Source organism: Saimiri boliviensis, chromosome 20, assembly GCF_048565385.1.
Source record: "Saimiri boliviensis isolate mSaiBol1 chromosome 20, mSaiBol1.pri, whole genome shotgun sequence".
Classification (NCBI taxonomy): domain Eukaryota; kingdom Metazoa; phylum Chordata; class Mammalia; order Primates; family Cebidae; genus Saimiri; species Saimiri boliviensis.
Genome location: NC_133468.1, coordinates 3,977,273 through 3,998,576, shown reverse-complemented (window position 1 = coordinate 3,998,576; position 21,304 = coordinate 3,977,273). Strand labels below are relative to the sequence as shown.

General features: G+C 56.0%; 1 protein-coding gene across 1 annotated transcript; it reads left to right on the top strand.

Annotated features, from left to right (window-relative positions):
• Positions 1–3,589: 3,589 nt before the first annotated feature.
• Positions 3,590–21,046, top strand: GRM6 (glutamate metabotropic receptor 6). Its single transcript, XM_039460728.2, has 11 exons — positions 3,590–3,633; positions 3,954–4,473; positions 6,831–7,047; positions 7,349–7,484; positions 8,152–8,306; positions 9,370–9,510; positions 9,613–9,813; positions 12,418–12,563; positions 12,649–13,272; positions 16,213–16,524; positions 17,539–21,046. The coding sequence occupies exons 2-11, from the start codon at positions 3,970–3,972 to the stop codon at positions 17,728–17,730; spliced, it is 2,628 nt and encodes an 875-aa protein (XP_039316662.2). The 5' UTR covers positions 3,590–3,633; positions 3,954–3,969; the 3' UTR covers positions 17,731–21,046.
• The last annotated feature ends 258 nt before the right edge of the window (positions 21,047–21,304 follow it).

The window sequence follows — 21,304 nt, the reverse complement described above, 5'->3', positions numbered from 1 at the left end:
TCAGACTGGCTGTTATCAAAGCTTTTCGCCATGAAAAGAGAATCTCTGTTCTGTGGCCAGCTGTCTGTGGGACTTTGCTGTGGCCGCCCAGCTGAGAAAAGCAGTCCCAGGGGCAGGAGCAACAGGACTTCTCTTGGAGCAACCTTTTAAATGAGGTCCTGCGTTTTGTAAAAGTGCATGGAGCCCCAGCAGCTGAATCAGGACGCTGCAGGAGGGCCCTGCGCCCTGTGGTTGGGTGTCCCCGCAGGCACTCTCCCTGGCTAGGGAGGCTGGAGAGGTGACTGCTTGTCCTGGTCCAGCTCTGAGGAGGTCTGGCAACATCTCTTCATCCAGACCCTGTTCCCTTTCCTCATCCTCGAAGTCCTAGCCTCAGGCTGCTTTTATTTCGGGTGGTGGGGGCGGGGGCGTGAGGGAAGAGGACAGCATCTCGCTCTGTTGCCCAGGTTGGAGTGCAGTGGCACCATCTTAACTCACTGCATTTTTGACTTCCTGGGCTCAGGGGATCCTCCCACCTCAGCCTCCTGAGTAGCTGAAACCACAGGCGTGCACCACCATGCCTGGCTAATTTTTGTATTTTTTGCAGAGACAAGGTCTTGCTATCTTGCTCAGGCTGTTCTCAAACCCCCAAGCTCAGGCAATCTTCCGCCTCCGCCTCCACCTCCCACAGTGCTGGGACCACAGGCAGGAGCCACGGCACCTGGCCTGCTTCCTTCCCGGCTGATGGGTCTCCCAGCATCACCAGGCCTTGCGGTGGCAGCAGCGCCTCTGGTGACCATGGCTGGAAAAGCTGGTCCTCGGGCAGTACGTCACAGGGAGGCCGAGCACTGAAGAGCACAGTGAGGAGGCCAGCGATCAACAGGGAAGGCTGGAGGGAGGTGACGCTGGGTCTCGGTGACAGCCAAGGCCCAAACTCCTGCCCCGCTGCCATGAGGGGCTTGTGGCTCCTCTTGGGGGTGTGAGGGCACTTGGGAGCAGCAGGCTAGTGGGGCTTGCTTCCCAGACACACCCCACATTACTCCACACAGGACATTCTGGGAGGGATCGGGTAGGCTTCCCAGGTACAGACCCCGTGCTTTTCAACATCGCTGTGCCAGAGTCCATGCTAGACGCACCGGTTCACCCACAAAACATGTTCCCAACAAAAGAGAGAGTGGAATATGTCTAAATCCCAAACCTGGGACTGGAAGCTTAGCCATTATGCAAACCTGGGAACATAGAGCTTTAAACTAATTTTGCAACTGGAACCGTGTGGTTGTTAAAGGTGGGGGCTGGTCTGGAGGAGACACGGAATGGCCCGGCCCTGGGGTTGGACGTGTGGACACAAGCTGAAGGCAGCAGCCCAGCTTTTACTTTCCTGTGTGCTTGTTAATGGCAGCAGCTGCAGCTAAAATCACAGAAGGCTGCAGGGGTTTTCCAAGCCACAGGCCTCTGGGCGGCGAGGCGTGGGAACTCTGGGCGGCATGGCGTGGGGCCTCTGGGTGGCAAGGCGTGGGAACTTTGGGCAACGAGGCGTGGGAACTCTGGGTGGCGTGGCGTGGGGCCTCTGGGTGGCGTGGCCTGGGGCCTCGGCCTCCTCGCCTCTTCTCACGTGTGCGACGTGCACTGTGGCCTCTGCCACTGCATGGGGCTGAACGAATTCTATGAATGTTCCCGCCTGTCTCAATCTTTGTTTCCGGGCCCCTCTGCCACTTATTCTCTTGCTTCTCAACTCCAAGTCCTCAGCCACCCCCTCCCAGTCTCCTTACTTCTGCTCAGCCCCCTCATGTGGGGGTTCCTGGGGCTCCGTCCTCACCACCTGTCCACACCCTCGGCCCCAGGGAGCTCCTGCATCCCACGGCTTTAAACACCACCATGGTGATCCCACCTCAGCTTTCCTCCCACCCTGGCCTCTTTCCTCAGTTCCAGGCTCACGAATCATGAAGCCTCTGCTTTCCTGCGTCCAAACCTCACCTCTTGGCTTCTGCCCTCCTTGACCTGCCCAGCTCTGTCTCTGGTCCTCGTTTCCTCAGGGAATGCCCCAGCAGTGATGCCATCCTCCATGCCCACAGACCAGTCTCCATCAGGCCTAAAATCCTGCCACCCCCTCTCCTTCTCCAGCCCCCTGCTCACAGGTGTGTGCACCTCCCTCCTACAGGGTGAAAACCCCCTGCCAGTCTCCCTGCCAGTCCCCCTGCTGCTGCCCCTGCTTCCTGGTGGTCTGTCCTTGGTCATGCCAAGCTGTCAGGCCTGTTCCTGACAGGGAAGGGCCCACCCACCTCCCAAGCCCACTTGTGCAGTCCTTTTCAATGTCAGGCTCAGGGCCTTGTGCCAGCTAAGCTCCCCACCCTTCCCACTGTTAAAACGGATAGCAGCCGGGCTAGACCCAGCCTGCTGACTCTGGGCTCCCACCAGGAGAGGTGGCCCTGGCAGTACAAACTATAGGGGCCTGGGGGGTGGGGAAAGAGAGAAAGTGGCAGGTTTCTTGCTCGCTCCCTCTGCCATTCTTGCCCAAATCCCTGCAGCCACCCTAATCCAGTCTGTCTAATGGAGCCCAAGCCGGCTCAGGCCTCGTATGAGAAGCCGGCTAATCCCTGTGGCTAGGAGGTCACCACCTGTCTCCAGGATGCCCTTTGCTCTCTTGGCATCAGAGAGCCAAATCCTGGGCCTCAGAGGGGGGCGATGGTAAAGGCATCTTTTGGCCAAGCCCCCTCACCTTGGCCCCCACGATGAGACGGGGAAAGTTAGGTACCGAGAGCCTCACGCAGTGCATGCCACAGCTCGAGTCGCTGCCTCAGACCCAAAGCCCAGGGAGGCTTTAGACACAGACAGAACAACCCATGAGGACTCCATCTTCCCAGGCAAGAGCGGGCAGTGGGAGCTGCAGGGAGAGGCGGCCCTCCCCTCCCCCCATCAAGGGCAGTGGGCGCTGGCGTTTCATGCCATTCTGGGTGCGAATCCCGATGCCCACACATGCCAGTTGCATGCCCTTGGGCATGGCAACTCACTCCTCGAGAGCTGTTTCCCGACTGCAGGGTGTGGTAAGTTCGCTCATATTTAAAGGCTGCTCGCTCCGGGCCCCTCCCTGCCCCTTGCTCTACCTCCTGCTGCTTAGGCCGTCCCAGCTCAGGCAGCCCCTGCGCCCTGCAGGGTTTTGCAAGGAGAAAGCCGGGCAGTACCTTAGGTAACTGCCATCAAGAGCACTGGCAGACAGGACAGAGGGAGAGAGACAGAAAGTCGTTAGGGACACAGAGAGATAACGTCAGGGAGAGACAGGAAGGGACAGAGGAAGATTTCCAAGAAGAGGACAGCGACAAGAAAGCCAGAGGCGGGGACTGAGGAACAAGGAGACCTGGAGGCGGAGGCAGAGACGGAGAGATGGACAGAGGCTCCGTGTCAGACACAGCCGCAGCCAGACAGCCAGAGTCGGAGTCGGACACAAACCAGAGACAGGAAACCAGGAGACAGACCCAGAGATTAGGAGAGGGAGGGGACCGGGCTTCAGGGAGGGCCAGCGCCGCCGCCCCCACGCTCAGGAGGGGTCTCCACCCTCTGAGTGGCCTCTCGTCCCTCCCCAGAATCCTTAAATCCTCTGTCGCTCAGGACCTCGGTGGCATCTGTCATAGACTTGTCCTGAACCCATAGCGGCTGGCGCAGGTGACTGGCTGGGCTGGGGAGGGAGCCTGGGTGTTCGCTGGGGATGGACCTCGAGGAAGAGGGGCCAGGCCGTCAGGAGGTGGGGGGCCTGGAGGGGTGGAGGCGGTGGTCGGGCGGGACCCCAGGCGATCGGGTTCAGCGCCGGTGAGAGCGAGACGGACGCCTGGGCAGGCCAGCTGCGCTAACTCCCCAGAGCCAAAGTGGAAGGCGCGCCCGGAGCGCCTTCTCCCCCGGACCCCGGTGTCCCTCCCGGCGCCCTGAGCCCGCGCCCTCCTTCCCCCAGCCCTCAGAGCGTTCCCCACCCCTCTGTCTTCCCGCAGCCCGCTAGACGAGCCGATGGCGCGGCCCGGGAGCGCCCGGGAGCCGCTGCTCGTGGCGCTGCTGGCCCTGGCGTGCTTGGCGCAGGCGGGCCTGGCGCGCGCCGCGGGCTCGGTGCGCCTGGCGGGCGGCCTGACGCTGGGCGGCCTGTTCCCGGTGCACGCGCGGGGCGCGGCGGGCCGGGCGTGCGGGCCGCTGAAGAAGGAGCAGGGCGTGCACCGGCTGGAGGCCATGCTGTACGCGCTGGACCGCGTCAACGCCGACCCCGAGCTGCTGCCCGGCGTGCGCCTGGGCGCGCGGCTGCTGGACACCTGCTCGCGGGACACCTACGCGCTGGAGCAGGCGCTGAGCTTCGTGCAGGCGCTGATCCGCGGCCGCGGCGACGGCGACGAGGTGGGCGTGCGCTGCCCGGGAGGCGTCCCTCCGCTGCGCACCGCGCCCCCTGAGCGCGTCGTGGCCGTCGTGGGCGCCTCGGCCAGCTCCGTCTCCATCATGGTCGCCAACGTTCTGCGCCTGTTTGCGGTGAGGGCCGTGTGGCCGAGAGAGTCTCTCTCCCTTCCTCGCCCTGGGGTGGCCCGAGTCTCCTTTCTTTACTTCTGGAAGAGTCTCCGTTTTAATCACTCGAATTCACACAGCGTCAAAGAAATCCTGTTCGCTGGGCCCGACGCAGGACTGAATCGGATCCACCCAACCACTGCAGCCGCCCTTGTCTACCCGGTCCCGCAAGGGCGCCCCTTCCCCGGCGGGTGCCACCTACGCCTAAGCCGGTTGGTTGGGGAGGGCGGCCTGGACTTAAGTCCCCATTTGCCGGCCTGCTCGGGTGTCCTTGTTCTGGGCACACCCCCTGCAACCACGCTAGGTGCTCCTGCCTCCTGGACCTCGTAGGCTCGAGTGATGAACTTGAGTTTTCTTTGGAACGGGGCCCTTCTTCCAGAGCAGCAACTGGGACGTGTCCTTGAGCTGCTGTGGAGGGTAGATAGGCCCGAAAGGTCTGGTCCTTCTCTTTTTTGATCATTTAAATTCATTCTCAAAATGTCTGCCTTGAACCCTCCCTCAAGGGGCGTCCAAGAGCGGGGCGGGCTGTTCCTTTCTGAGCGCCGGTGTCCTGCACCCTGCCGTGTGCAGGTACCCAGGCCGGCCCCGTCCTCAAATGTAGGGAACTGTCCTGTGAGGGACAGCGTGTTCCTTGCAATTCTAGGGGCCAGAGGAATTGGGATTAGGGGGCTTTGGCATATGAGTTTGGGAGTTTTCGATTTGGTCATTAACTGGGGGTTGTGGGACCGTTTTTCTGGAGTTCCGTCGGGGGGGGGGGGGGGTGCGGGGAGGAAGCACCGTTTGCATGCGGCCGTCTGTGAAGTAGGAGGGCCTAGCTTCCATCTGCCTAGGGGAGGAACTTCTGTTTCCTGAGAGTTTCTCCGACTCTCCCGGGAGCAGCGTCTGCGTTTGCTCCACGCAGGCTGGGCTGCTCCCCATCGGCTGAGCACATGGAAGCCCCCATCCCCGTTTCCTCGGGTGGGCAGTGTTAATGTGGCCAGACACACACCTCCATGCTGGCACCAGAGAGGCTGTGCTGCGGCCCAGGGGTTTTTCAGCCGCTCGTGTGCGTCCCCGGCCCTGCCCAGAGCTCGAGTTTCTGTCTGTGTCGTCTAGATGGAATGCAGAGATCCCAAACCCCAGGGCTTTCAAAGGGCCCAGTTGGGGACTCAAGGGGGCAGGACCCTGTGAGCCCAGGGCTTGCTGCTGCCATCTCAGCCCAGGCTGAGGTGGCGCTGCGGGGCTAGAAATGCAAACATTAAAACAATAAAAACTGTGGGAACGACAGCCGCAGGCAAGATGCTGCAGTTCCTGGTCTAAAAGAAACAATACAGTCATTTCCCGGCCGCCCTGTGCTGGCAGGCATCTTCAGGCAACTTCCCTGAGGAACGTTCTTCCCAAACTCAAGTGTCCCGGAGAGCTAAGAGGACCACACCATTGCTCACTGAGCTGTGGCCGTGGGGACTGCCTTGCCTCCTGTTCTCCTGGGTTTTTTCTCTCTCTCTCTCTCTCACCTTCTTGTTTCTCTCCACTACCACCTTCGCTCCTGTCTCTCTCCCTGCCCCTCCCTGCTTCCTTTTCATGCTGCCTCCACACCTTCTATCCTGTTTCTGACAACCCTGGGCCAGCCCCGCCTCCCCTTCTAAAACCTCTGTGCCTCTGGCCTTCACACTAGCTCCTGCTGTAGCCCCTCTGCCCTGGAGCCCCGGAGCCCCCTCTTGCCTGTCTTCTCAGCCCCGTGCCTCCGCCTCCACACTCCCTGGTCACTTCAGCCTCTGATCTCTGCTGTTAATCACTCTAATGCACGCAGAGAAACCCAGTTTTCAACAAACCCGATCCTAGGCCAGACGAAGCCTTAAATCAAACACCTGCCGCTGCTCCCCCGTCTGCCCTAATCCCTCTTCGAGCTGCTCGCCCCTGCAGACCGCCCCTTGGTGTGAATCAGGAATATGTACTTTCCCCTGGGGCTGATTAGGACACGCAGATGCAGCTGGATGGGCTGCAGGTCCTCTGCTGGGGGTTCTTGCTCGGGACACAGCTTGTACTACTGCACGTGGCCGTTCTGCCCCCTCCCCTGGACCTGCATACCTCCCACGTTCACAACCTTCACAGAGTTCTCAGGCCCACTCACAAAACGCAGACCTTGCCCCACACCTTCTGGCCTTTCCAGGTGGCTGCTCCAGGTGGCCCCAGGTCCCCACCCCAAACCTCCCATGCCCCATCTGTGTCCCAGGTCCCTGCCCCCCACACCGTCTGTGCCCCGTGCATGTCCTGGGCCCCCCTTGCCCTCCCTCTATCGAGTTACTGACCTCCATCCACAGCCCAGCTGTCCTTCCTGCCCCCAGATACCCCAGATCAGCTATGCCTCCACAGCCCCGGAGCTCAGCGACTCCACGCGCTATGACTTCTTCTCCCGGGTGGTGCCACCTGACTCCTACCAGGCCCAGGCCATGGTGGACATCGTGAGGGCCCTGGGATGGAACTATGTGTCCACGCTGGCCTCTGAGGGCAACTATGGCGAAAGCGGGGTTGAGGCCTTTGTTCAGATCTCCCGAGAGGCTGGTGAGCTGGGGACTCCAAGGCACCAAGGGGTCTACAGAGGGTGGGCCCAGGGCCCTTGGGTGGGGCAGAAGCAGGGAGATGAGGGCCTGGGTCCATGGTGGGCTCCAGGGCCAAGGTGGCCTGGCTGGTGCTCCATGTGGGCAGGGCCTCTCCTTTGGAGGACTCAGCCCTGCCTCAAGCCTGGCGGATGGTGCAGGCCAGATTTCACCCCTGCAGACCCCGCAGCCAGGGTACACAGCCCTACCAGGTGGGTGTGTGGGTGGGTGCGACAGAAGCTGACTTTGGCACCCCCAACACCCAGGGGGGGTCTGTATTGCCCAGTCCATCAAGATTCCCAGGGAACCAAAGCCAGGGGAGTTCAACAAGCTGATCAGGAGACTCATGGAGACGCCCAACGCCCGGGGCATCATCATCTTTGCTAATGAGGATGACATCAGGTGGGACAGCGGCACCATCGCTGGGCCCCAAGGGCTCTCCCTGAGGGTCCCGCCCCTGCTCTTGCACGTCACTGCCTTACACACACCCTCCCTGCCTCCCTTTCCCCTGCTCCCCGCACCCTGGACCTTCCCTGCTGCTGGCTGTGAGTCGGGTGCCCCCAGCGGCGAAGCAGACTTGTCTGGGGAGATGCCATAAACCCAGACCGAGTAGCACACAGAACTGGGGTCTGTGTTTACAGCTCCTGGGTGTGGGGAGGGACCTGAAGGAGGAGCTGAGGGCAGAAAACGGGCTGTTAGGGAAGAAGCCCAGGGTCCATACAGAGGCTGCGGACCTCGGCCCGAAACCCACTGGCCCTGAGCTCATATCCAGCCTGGGAGGGTGCGACGTTGGCAGAGGTGTGTGGGGCAGGGGTGGCTTCTAACTGGATTTTCCCCCAAGAAGTTCCCCCCCTACAGTGGGTTACAGTGAGCAGAGCAAGTGGGCAGGCCTGGGGTCAGAGGTAAGCCCAGGGAAAGTGTGCCAAATGCCTCAAGCCCCATGTTTCCTGAGAAACAAGGATCTGGTGAGCGTTTGTGGAGCAGGGGAGATGGACAGAGTGGGAAGGAGCCAGGGCCAAGCGGGAAGAGGTTCCCAGACCCTCCGTCACCACAGCCCTGTTCCTACCAGGCGGGTCCTAGAGGCAGCTCGCCAGGCCAACCTGACCGGCCACTTCCTGTGGGTGGGCTCAGACAGCTGGGGAGCCAAGACCTCGCCTATCCTGAGCCTGGAGGACGTGGCCGTTGGGGCCATCACCATCCTCCCCAAAAGGGCCTCCATTGACGGTGAGTCCAGGGGCACTGAGTTCCCCAGCCCACGTGTCTCCCCAGCACCCCCTCTTGGGGATGCTCTTTTCTGCATCGCGTAATTGGTGTGATAATCCAGGTCCCTTCTCAGATCCCCAGATCCCATGATTCTGATCATCTGTGGACACATCCCTCCAAGCCGTGCTTAAATGGGATGGCGTGAGGAAAAGCACACTCCACTCACTGGACAGGGGAAGAATTATTGGTTTTTGGTTTTGTTTTGAAATTTAGTGCCTGTATTTCTAGTTCTGCCAAATACATTCTAATCTGAGGGTGAGGGTGGGAGGGAGAGAAACCCAGGCTGTGGACTATACCACCCTGTTGATCACAGTCATGCGGCCCTTGCACCCCCAGTCCCACCTGTGGATCTGGATGAATCCAGCAGGGACCGGCGGATCACCTTACAATAGGATTGTTCATTTTCCCCAAGGCTGGACTGAGGACGCCTTGATGACACCCGTCAGGGCTATTTTATGAAACACAGACCCTGGAAACGGGGAGCCCTGGGTGCTAGGACTTCCCAGTCTTAGGGGGATATACACCATCACACCAGCTACGATGCATTTGGGTGCCAGCGACAGCCTGGACTGAGGGCAGTTTTAGTGATAAAGGCATCTCATCACAAAACAAGCGGTCTAAGAGTTGGCAACTTCAGGCGTGGGGCAGTGAGTGAGTGACACTCTCAAAGCCCTGGGCTCTGTCCATTCTTTTGTTCCACCATTTCCTGTGGTTGCCTTATGTCTTCCTGCTTGTGGTCTCATAGTCACAAGATGGCTGCTGAGGCACCACCCATTATGTCTTCACAGCAGCATCCTAACAGGAAAGAAGGAGCAGGGATAAAAAGGCTTTCAACTGGTGAGGCTCTGAGCTTGCATTAGCATGTAAATCCTACCCTGGAACCCCCAGTTGGCTCTGAGTCCGCCAATCGGAACTTGGTCACGTGGCCACTCCTAGCTGCAAAGTGAGCATGTGGCAGAGAGACACAGGAGGAACACAGCTGGCTTGGGTCACCACCACCCTCCCCCTCCTTCCCTTTCTGTAGGTTTTGACCAGTACTTCATGACTCGATCCCTGGAGAACAACCGCAGGAACATCTGGTTCGCCGAGTTCTGGGAGGAGAATTTTAACTGCAAACTGACCGGCTCAGGTACCCAGTCAGATGATTCCACCCGCAAATGCACAGGTGAGAGCTGCCCAGGGTGGCAAGGGTGGGGAGAGGGAAGGTGGGAGGCCGGGTTGGGTGCATGGGGGCCGGGCACGCTTTCTCTGGGCATCCCTAGGACAGGCGAGGAACGCATCGGCCGGGACTCCACCTACGAGCAGGAGGGCAAGGTGCAGTTTGTGATCGATGCGGTGTATGCCATTGCCCACGCCCTCCACAGCATGCACCAGGCACTCTGCCCCGGGCACACAGGCCTGTGCCCGGCGATGGAACCCGCCGACGGGCGCACACTGCTGCAGTATATCCGAGCTGTTCGCTTCAATGGTGAGTGGGTCTGCACACCTGCAGCAGTGAAGACAGCAGGCAGGATGGCTTTGCCTGTGGAGGCTGGGATGACCTCCGGGTGAAAGCTCTGGTAGGGGCTGCGTCGTCGAGTCGGGGCGCCTGGGGCTGAGTGTCAGAAACTTGAGACAAGTTCCGGTCCCCACTTTTTTTTTTTTTTTTTTTTCGAGACAGAGTTTCGCTCGTTACCCAGGCTGGAGTGCAATGGCGCGATCTCGGCTCACCGCAACCTCCGCCTCCTGGGTTCAGGCAATTCTCCTGCCTCAGCCTCCTGAGTAGCTGGGATTACAGGCACGTGCCACCATGCCCAGCTAATTTTTTTTTTTTTTTTTTTTTGTATTTTTAGTAGAGACGGGGTTTCACCACGTTGACCAGGATGGTCTCGATCTCCTGACCTCGTGATCCTCCCGCCTCGGCCTCCCAAAGTGCTGGGATGACAGGCTTGAGCCACCGCGCCCGGCCCCGGTCCCCACTTTTTAACATGACTCCCTCTCAGGCTTCAGTGTTCCCCCGGCTGTTTTGCACATTCAGACGCTGGGGAGTTTCTCTGTGAGCGCTTCTGCCTGGAACCCTCAGTGGATCACACAGCACTCCCCTCCACTGCGCAGAGCTTGAGGCCATGTGGACTCTGGGGGCGCACGTGGGGCGAAGTTAAGACTGCGTGGGGGGCCCACCCAGGGACTCACTGCCCTCTCTGTGTCATACGCTAGGTACAGGTGTGGGTCTGATGTGTCCCTTGGCACCAGCCTTGGTGTGTGGTCAGGGCTCCAAATTGCGTCTTCTGAGAAGACGCCGGTGGGCTCAAGCTGTGTCCACAGTTTGTGGAGAGATGACTTTCTGTTCAGTTACTATCCTTTACACAGTTCAAAACTCCGCTCTTCCACTAAACACTCACTCGCCACCTTCTCTCCGCCATGCTCTCTGCTAATCATTTCAGCTTAGTATTACTCCGGAGCCCTTCTGTAGGCTGATGGAACAAGCTGGTAAGAAAAATGGAGCTCGTTGTTCCGGTCATTCCGATTTCATACTATCCCTCAGACCTCTCTCCATGTCTGAACTCATCCCCTAGCCTGGACAGTGAAACTTTTTTCATTTTTAATTGTGATAAAATACACATAATAGAAAATGTATCACCTTAACCATTTTGTTTTGTTTTGTTTTGTTTTTCAAGGAATATTTAATAACAAGGTAGGCAACATATGCTTATCTAACATGGAATTTTATGTCACTGCTGCTAAAGCAAAACATCCTGTTCACTGGGTGAAAGACCTGCTTTATGTGTGTACACTTCAGTGCAATTAAAAAAATACTGTAATTATAATTTCAGAGCTTCTGAATTTCAACAGATGCCAGTATTCTCTTTTTTCATATGGGAAAAATCCTTTGAAAATCATTTGAAGCTTGGACAAAAATTCCACAGCTGTATTCCTCAGGATCACTCTGCAGAGAATTCAGTCGTGTTAAATACATTCAGGCCCCACACAGTGGCTCACTCCTGTAATCTCAGCGTTTTGGGAGGCCGAGGTGGGCAGATCACTGCAAGTCAGCAGTTCAAGACCAGCCTGGCCAACATGGTGAAACCTTGTCTCTACTAAAAATACAAAATTTTTTTAGTTACTCTACTGAAAATACAAAAAGTTTTAAATTGTGTAAAGGATAATAAAAAATTAGCTGGGCATGGTGGCAGGCACCTGTAATCCCAGCCACTCAGGAGGCTGAGACAAGAAAACTGCTCGAACCTGGGAGGCAGAGGTTGTGGTGAGCCAGGATCACACCACCGCACTCCAGCTGGGCGGCAGAGTGAGAGTCTGTCTCAAAAATTAAAAAAAAAAAAAAAAAAATCCGAATGTCGTGCAGCCGTCACCACCATCCATCCCCAGAACTCTTCATCTATGAAACCAACACTCTGTACACAGTGAACGACTTCCCACGTCCTCCTCCCACCAGCCCTGCAACCACCATTCCACTGCCCCTCTTTATGAATTCTCTCCCCTCGGTACCTCCTGTGGTAGCATCAGACAGTATCTGCCCACGTGTGACTGGCTTGTTTCACTAAGCACCATGTCCTCAGGGCCCATCTATTTTATAGCATGGGTCAGAACTCCCTTTTGGAGGCTGAATCGCGTCCCACTGTATGAATGGGCCCCATTTGGGCCATTCATACAGTGGACATTCGGGTTGCTCTCACTATGTGAATAATGCTGCTATGGACGCGGCTGTACAAGTATTTCTTTGCCACTCTGCTTTCTAGTCTTTTGGGTATCTGCCCGGGAGTAGAATTGCTGGGGAATGTGTTTAATTGTTTGAGGAGGCAGCTTTCTGCAGCAGCTGCAGCCTTTTCCCATCCACCGTGCCCAGGGGCTCTGATTTCTCCGCACACTCACAGCACTTGTTATTTTCTGGTTCTTGGATAGAAGCCACCCCAGTGGGTGAAGGGGGATCTCCCTGTGGCTTGGATTTGCACCTCCCTTATGAGGAGTGGTGTTCATTAAGCCCCTCCTTTCTCCTGCTGGCCCTTGGGGCCTCCCCAGGAGGCCAGCTCTGCTGGGCTGGAGGACCAACGAGGATGCCGGGCTCTCCTTCCAGGCAGCGCGGGCACCCCTGTGATGTTCAACGAGAACGGAGATGCGCCTGGGCGGTACGACATCTTCCAGTACCAGGCGACCAACGGCAGTGCCAGCAGTGGCGGGTACCAGGCAGTGGGCCAGTGGGCAGAGACCCTCAGACTGGATGTGAGTGTGAAGACTGGGCCCCGGGTGGGCATGGGCCGGGGATCCCGGAGGCAGAGGCCACCAGCCTGTGTTTTGTGCATCCCAGGTGGAGGCCCTGCAGTGGTCTGGTGACCCCCACGAGCTGCCCTCGTCTCTGTGCAGCCTCCCCTGCGGGCCAGGGGAGCGGAAGAAGATGGTGAAGGGCGTTCCCTGCTGTTGGCATTGCGAGGCCTGTGATGGGTACCGCTTCCAGGTGGATGAGTTCACGTGCGAGGCCTGTCCTCGTGACATGAGGCCCACGCCCAACCACACGGGCTGCCGCCCCACGCCTGTGGTGCGCCTGAGCTGGTCCTCCCCCTGGGCAGCCCCGCCGCTCCTCCTGGCCGTGCTGGGCATTATGGCCACCACCACGGTGGTGGCCACCTTCGTGCGGCACAACAACACGCCCATCGTCCGGGCCTCGGGCCGAGAGCTCAGCTACGTCCTCCTCACTGGTATCTTCCTTATCTATGCCATCACCTTCCTCATGGTGGCTGAGCCCGGGGCCACGGTCTGTGCCGCCCGCAGGCTCCTCCTGGGCCTGGGAACGACCCTCAGCTACTCTGCCCTGCTCACCAAGACCAACCGGATCTACCGCATCTTCGAGCAGGGCAAGCGCTCGGTCACACCCCCTCCGTTCATCAGCCCCACCTCACAGCTGGCCATCACCTTCAGCCTCACCTCCTTGCAGGTGGGTCCGTGGGCTCCCAGGAGCCAGGGCAGGGAGAGGGACTGTCCTCAACTTTAAAAAGCAGACAAGGCCAGGCACAGTGGCTCACTCCCGTAATCCCAGCACCTTGGGAGGCTGAGGTGGGTGGATCACCTGAGTCCAGGAGTTTGAGATCAGTCTGGGCAACAGGGCATAAGCCTGTCCCTACAAAAAATATGAAACTTAGCCGGGCATGGTGGTGCGTGCCTGTGGGCCCAGCTACTCGGGAGGCTGAGATGGGAGGATTGCTTGAGCCCAAGAGTTCAAGGTTGCTGTGAGCCAAGATTGCACCACTGCACTCCACCCTGGGCGTCAGAGGAGAACCTATCTCAAAACCGAAAGAGAAATGTTGCTTCTAGAGTCACTCTTTTCTATTTTGGCTCCTGTGTTTTGTTGTTTTATTTTTAAAGGCCACAGGAAAGGGAACCCCCCTCACTCCTGTATGACAGCGGCTCAGTTAGGGCGGCCACCTTCCCTGCCGGGTCTTTGAAGGAACACGGGGCAGTAAGGTGCGGAGTGTGGGCCTCAGGGATCTGTCCGTACCGCAGTGAAGTTATTTTTTAAACCGAACGTGCTCTTCCACAATTTGGCTCACATACGGAAATGGGACAAGGAGCTACCTGAGCGGTTTTCCTGTTTCCACAAGGGAGTCCCTGCTGCCCTGTTCACCGGGGCAGTGTGGATGAGAGGCGCCGGGTCCAACATTTTACTGTGGAGTGGGGCATCGAATTCCAGCCAGTGGCCGGTGTTTCATGCTGGGCTGTGCATTAAAAAGTGGCGCTCCTTTGGGGGATTTTCCTAAGACAGTAACATTACAGCCTTGGAGACTGCTTCTGGAGTCTGGGAGGCCCTGGATGTTTTCTGTGGGAAGGATACAAGAGACAGATGGCTTGGGGAGGGCGACTTGGTGTGACATTGCAGGGCCAGCGGGGTTCTCAGGGCCAGGTGGAGGGTGGCCTCCGTGCCAACACCTGCTCATTTGGACCTGGCACTCTCCGCTCCCAGCGAGCCCCTTCTCTACTGGTTCCACACACGCCACGTGCCTTGGTTTATGCAGTTCTTCGTGACTGGGAGGTACTCCCGTCTTCCTCCAGATAACAGAGCCTGAGTGTCCCCTGGTCAGGCCCGGGTCTCCATGTGCCACACATCCTGAGAAGGTGCGGCCTGAGGTGCTCCATGCCCCCCCCACCCCCAGGTGGAGATGCTTAAACCACGTTTGGGACCCCCAGCTCTCCTCCCCAGCCCGAGCCATTACCCGACCCACACTATACCCTCCTTTCCAGAGAAACGGATCTTTAAACAAACGCAAACTTGCAACTGGACTAGGTGTTTTTGCCATGACTACCACATCATGATGGATGTGAAATGGCCTCTCATTGTGGTTTTAATTTGCCTGCAGTGAATACTGGTGCACCTGGCCCTGGGGCTTTCCTCTCCTGTGCTTGGCCTGTTCCTGTCCTTTGCTCATTTTTTGTTCTTTTGCAGGAGTCCATTCCTGAGTGAGGCATGCTCGCCCACTCTGTCCCATGGCCTGCAGCGCCTGTGGGCACGTTTTGGTTGTTATCAGTCCCGTGGCCTCACGGGCACATTTTGTTTGTTATCAGTCCCATGGCCTGCAGCGCCCGTGGGCACGCTTTAGTTGTTATCAGTCCCGTGGCCTGCAGTGTCCGTGGGCACATTCTGGTTGTTATCAGTCCCGTGGCCTCACGGGTGCGTTTTGGTTATCAGTCCCGTGGCCTGCAGCACCCGTAGGCACGCTTTAGTTGTTATCAGTCCCGTGGGCACCCTTTGGTTGTTATCAGTCCCGTGGCCTGCAGCGCCTGTGGCCATGCTTTGGTTACCAGTCCCGTGGCCTGAGGCGCCCGTGGGCGCGCTTTGGTTGTTATCAGTCCCGTGGGCTCACAGGCGCACTTTGGTTGTTATCAATCCCGTAGCCTGCGGTGCCCGTGGGCGCGCTTTGGTTGCTACTGCTGTACATCCCTGGACTTGCATTTCTGTTTCTTAAAAGCAACTCTTTTCCCCCCACCTGGAGCCTTGTCCTAGCAGGAACTTCCAAACTTATTTTGGAAGGTCCTTTCTTCAGGGGTCTGCTGCCTTTGGGAAAAGCACAAAAAGCTGCTTCTTCTGGGTGGGCAGATGATTGCAAAGCATTCCTTCTGGCAGGATCCCATGGCCCTGCTCCAGGTGCATGGCATGGCACTGGCATGCAGGCCGGATTCCAGCTGCATCCCCACCCCCAGTCAGGTGCTCTTGTACAGTGGACAACTAAACGCGTGGGGCGGCCCTTCCAGGGTCCCACCTTTATGCAGGTGGCTTCATTCCTGTTTCCCAGCTTCCCTTGGCTGGAGCTTGTGTTTCCTGTCCTGTGAGAGAATTGGAATTCCATCTCCTCCCTGCAGACACCAACACTCCTCAGGCCACCTGGCAGCAGCTCCCACTCCCGCTGCTCCCCACTGAGTGCCCCCATTTCTCTTGCCTGTGATGTTCCCTTATTTTGAAGCTCACTACATGTGAGGAGGCTAGAGAGACGATGTGAGCTCGGTTCCAGAGCTTCTGGCCGCAGCCATCGACCTTGAAGGGGTGAGGTCAATGGCATTGGTAATATTAACGGCTAGAACACAGGAAGAGGACACCGAGCTGCCCCTTATGCAAATTGCACTGATGTTGCCAACACAGCTCTTCTCTGAAGCTACAAAGTCACAGGCCCTTGGCTGGGGGGACCCCTCTTGAGCTGCCCCTTCCTGGGCTGCCACCCCCTCTTCTCCACTGAGTGCTCCTGAGAGCAACCACAAAGAGGCAGAGCGCCCCACTTCACAGGCCAGAGCCTCAAGGAGATCCCAGCCTGCCAGGGGCCTCGTGGGAGCTGGAACGGATTTGTCCCAGGAAAACGCTGTGTCTCTGACGTGATATTGGCTCCTGCAGGTGGTGGGGGTGATAGCGTGGCTGGGGGTCAGGCCCCCACACAGCGTGATTGACTATGAGGAGCAGCGGACGGTGGACCCGGAGCAGGCCAGAGGGGTGCTCAAGTGCGACATGTCAGATCTGTCTCTGATTGGCTGCCTGGGCTACAGCTTCCTGCTCATGGTCACGTGCACAGTGTATGCCATCAAGTCCCGCGGCGTGCCCGAGACCTTCAATGAGGCCAAGCCCATTGGCTTCACCATGTATACCACCTGCATCATCTGGCTGGCATTTGTGCCCATCTTCTTTGGCACTGCCCAGTCAGCTGAAAAGGTAATGAGGTCCCCAGAAGGTCTCACTGCCTCGTGTTTCCCGCCTGTCCTGTGGTTGATTCATTCAGGAGCTTAAATGCTTGTTCACGCTTTTGTTTATCCCGTATCTGGCCGCTTGCTCATCCACTCATTCCCTTCTTACTTGGTTCATTCATTCGCTTATCCACTTCTAACCCAGCTTCTTAACTTCCACTCTTCTTTTTTATCATTTTCATGTCTTTGAGAAATGGTGCCTCACTCCGTCACTCAGTTAACTTTTTTTTTTTAATTCAAGTTCTTCATATGCTTTTTTTTTTTTTTTTGGCACAGAGTCTCGCTCTCTTGCCCAGGCTGGGGTGCAGTGGTGTGATCTCGGCTCACTGCAACCTCCGCTTCCCAGGTCAAGCAATTCTCCTGCTTTAGCCTCCTAAGTAGCTGGGACTACAGGCACACACCACCAAGCTGGGCAATTTTTGTATTTTTAGTAGAGACGGGGTTTCACCATCTTGGTCAGGCTGGTCTCAAACTCCTGACCTCAGGCGACCCACTCGCCTTGGCCTCCCAAGGTGCTGAGATTACAGGCCTAAGCCACTGTGCCCAGCCTTCACATGCTTTATAGCTGCCGACCGATCAATGTGTTAGTCCATTGCTACATCATTTATTCCCATAGAGGGCAGAACATTTTAGATACCTGTCATCCATTTGTTTGCCGCTCTGCTCCTGAATTCAGTCTCCGCCCATTTATTCATTTGCACGTATTTGAAACGTGCTCATTGGCTGGCTCTCATTTCCCCAGGTGTCACTCTCTGTTAATAACCCCTCCTCGCCCCTCCCTCCTGCCTGTATCAGAGCTGCACGGAGGCTGCCAGCCCCTCGGGCGCCAGGGCCTCGGCTCCTACTGTTGTCCTGGGCCAAGTGCTCCTTCCCCGTTCCCGGACTGAAACAGACTCAGCTCCAGGCTGTGTGGTGAGGCTGTGCGGGGCGGGGCAGGGAGAGTGGCGCTGAGTCCCACCTCGTCCCCTCCTCCGTGGCCTAGATCTACATCCAGACGACCACACTGACCGTGTCCTTGAGCCTGAGTGCGTCGGTGTCCCTCGGCATGCTCTACGTCCCCAAGACCTACGTCATCCTCTTCCACCCGGAGCAGAACGTGCAAAAGCGGAAGCGGAGCCTCAAGGCCACGGTGGCGGCCCCACCCAAGGGCGAGGACGCGCAGGACCACCAGTAGCAGCACGGGGGGATGAGGCCGCCCGCTGCCCCTCCTTTCTTCCTCTGGCTTCACGGTGGGAGCTGTCAGGAGCCCAGGCCTCCGGTGAACAGTCAGAGGAAGAGAGTCTGCAAGGACCAGGCCCAGCATGGGTGGGGCTGGCCTTGAGAAGGAACTGGACCCAGCTCTGCCCTGATGCCAGCACTTGAGCGTCTTGCTTCCTCACCACAGACCAGACGCGCTACCTATGGTAGGAAACAGCCACCGAGAAGGTCCTAACTCTAGAGAGGGACTAGACTTGTTCTCCCGTTCGAGGTTGGAAGATGATGATGCGGCCCCGGGCTTTGCCTGGTTTGAGGGAGATGTCCTCCCTCAGTCAAGCCCCGTAACCTGGGCACTGGGCAGTGTCGAAGAACGTGTAGATCCCGGAATGAAACGTGGGGTCAGAGAGGAGGAGGAGCTGTCTCAGCGAGGGACCTGTGGCTGTGCATCTGGACGGAGGCACGCCGGTCTGGGTAGGATTTCTCTGGCACCGAGGGAGAGACCCTGGGTGAGTCCCCTGCGAGCATGGGAAGGGCCTGCAGTGGGCGAGGGAGCGAGGTGAGGAACTGGGGTACACCCCCAGGAGACTCCTCGTGCCATGGGCTTTCCCCGCCGGCCCCCCCAGGATTGGGCAAGGTCAGTCTTAGAGTACAGCTGTTTTCCTCCCCTGGATGTACTCCCTTAAATCACCCCCAAATCTTGGTCAGGCACAAAGGCTCATGCCTGTAATCCCAGCACTTTGGGAGGTCCAGGTGGGTGGGTTACCTGAGGTCATGAGTTCGAGACCAGCCTGGCCAAGATGGTGAAACCCCGTCTCTACTAAAAATACAAAAAATTAGCGGGGCATGTGGCCGGCATCTGTAGTCCCGGCTACTCGGGAGGCTTGGGTGGGAGAATCACTTGAACCCAAGAGGCGGAGGTGACAGTGAGCTGAGATCACGCCACTACAACTCCAGCCTGGGCAACAGAGCAAAACTCCGTCTCAAAAAAAAAAAAAAAAAAAAAAAAAAAAAAAAAAAAAATCACTCCCAAACCTTAAGAAATTCAGATCCACTTGTGTAGTGTTAATGATGTGAGAACAAGGAGCAGGGATGCATTTGTGTTGTGTTTGGGGTTGAAGATGGGTTTAGAGCTCCAGGTTGGCAAGAGTGACAGAGAGTCATGTCTGTGGTGAAGGTTAATCCCAGATGGATGGCTCAGGAGGAGTCAGGCTCAGGATGGAAACTCTTCATTCCCCGTGTGTACTGGGAAGCCTGGTTTGACAGTTGAGCACAAGGCCTGGGAAGGAAGAGGCTTGGGCTGCAGATGTAGGCACATTTGTTTTTCATTGACAGTTTTTATAAAAAAGCTTGGTTTCAGTTATGGAATTCTGTGTCACTGGGGGTAAAATTTAAATTTTGTTAAATTGACTGCTGTTTAAGATCAGTGTACACTCTCTAGTATGTGATGTCTGGAACTAGTTTTGAGGGTGAACCACACTTTATCCAACATACGGACTCTTTCTCATACAGCTTCTCTGGTGCGTGGTAGGTTTTGACTTTGGGACTAGGTGGGTTTTTTTGTGTGTGAAACCTCTGACAAACATACTGTTGCACCACTGACTCTCCTTCCCCACCTCTGTGGCATTCCTAGGACTCCTCCACAGTTTGAATTAGGACGTTTCATTTGTTGCTGAATGCTGTCCAGAATGTGTTTATCCATAGGGTTTCTCTACTGTGCGGGCTCTCTCAAGCGTAATGTTTTGTTTCCTTGCCGAAGGTGGTTCCACACTTGTGATTGTCTAGGGTTCTTCTGTATGAACTCAGAGTCAGTGAGCTCTGATCTCCAAGTGAAAGTTTTCCTGCATTTTCTGTTTTCTCAGTGTTTCTCCCTGTAGGAATTTTTAATGTGCAATTAGTTTTGTCTTCTTGTTGAAAACTTTTCCACATTTTTTTACACTTGTGCTGTTTTCCCCACTCTGAACTCTATGATTCAGAATTAGGAGCAGTTCTTAGTAAAGGCGTTTTCACACTGATTGCACGAAGAATTTCTCCCCAGTGTGAAGTTTCTGGCATAGAGTCCTGGCTTCCTGCAGAAGACTTTCACACGGCCACGTTCATGCCTGTGGGCCTCTCTGGCAGGAATTCTATGACACACCGCAAGTCCTAACTACCTCCTGTGGGCTTTCTCACATTTGGTCTCCTTGTAGATGTTATCTTCACAGCATGAAGCATTCTGTGTACAGTGGGACATCCCCTGTTACTAAAGATATTATCATATTCACAAGGTTTCTCTACTGTCTGAATTTTCTGATGTATACAAATGACTGACTTCTACAAGAGGGCTTTTCCATACTCAGTGTGTACATACAGTTTCTGCCTGTGATCAGTTCTTTCTTATTATTTTATTTTTTTGGAACAAGGTCTTGCTCAGTTTCTTAGGCTGGACTGCAGTGGCATCATAGCTCACTGCAGCGTCAACCTGGGCTCAAGCAATCCTCCAGCCTCAGCCTCCTGAGTAGCTGGCATGCACCACCATACCCAGCTATTTTTTTTTTTTTTTTTTTTGGTAGAGATGAGGTCTCACTATGTTGCCCAGGCTGGTCTCAAGCTTCTGAGCTCAAGCAATTCTCCCACCTCCACCTCCCAAAGTGCTGGGATTACAAACATGTGTCATCGCACCTAGCCTCTTTGATCATTTCTTTGGTGTTCAGTGGAGGTTGACAACTCCCTGAAGATTTTCCTGCTTTTTGCATGCAGGGATTTGAATTCTTTGAGGTCCAATCAATTTATTTGGACTCCTGAAAAACGTATTGTGGGTTTTCTCCTATGTGTGGAATGGATGAGGCCATCTTCCAATGTGGTTTCTCTTCTGTCGAGTGAGCTGACCTACACCTACGGTTTTGTCCCATTCGTTGCCCTTGAATTATTTCTCCCATCATGAATTATATGTCCCAGTGAAAATGGAGTTCTGGAGGCTTATTCCACGTGTACACAGTTAAAATTGCAGTGTTCCTTTCTGGGATGACAGCTCTAAGGCAGAGTAAGTTTATGTTTTGACATAAGCTTTACCTGCCTATTTATAAGGTCTCACCTGTGGTCCAATGTGTTGACACTTATATCGAAGGGCTTCTGTATATTAACCATATTCTTAGGCTTTCTCACTTGTGTGAATCACAGCTTTGCCACATTTCTTAAACTTTTTGCTCTTTAGAAATGTCCCCCTAATTTATTGCGTTCATTGCTTGTGACAGAGAGTCCAGGGAACTGACTTTACTCTGTTACTTCCTGTGAAATAAATTCAGCTTTTCCTGAAAGTTTGATCTGGGTCTTCAGTTGCGCCTTTATACATTTCATGAAACTTCTTAAAAATGGAATAAAATGCACAATTCCAAGTGAATCTTCCCATCATTTTATAGAATGAAACTGCTTCACAAATACTCTTTATTGATACCTTTGTTTCTAAATTTGAAAAATTCCAAACTGTAAATATTTTTCACCCCTTGGGCTTTGATGGGGGAACGCTGCTGTAGGATGCACAGCCAGAGTGGAATATGGATGGTTATTACAAGTAG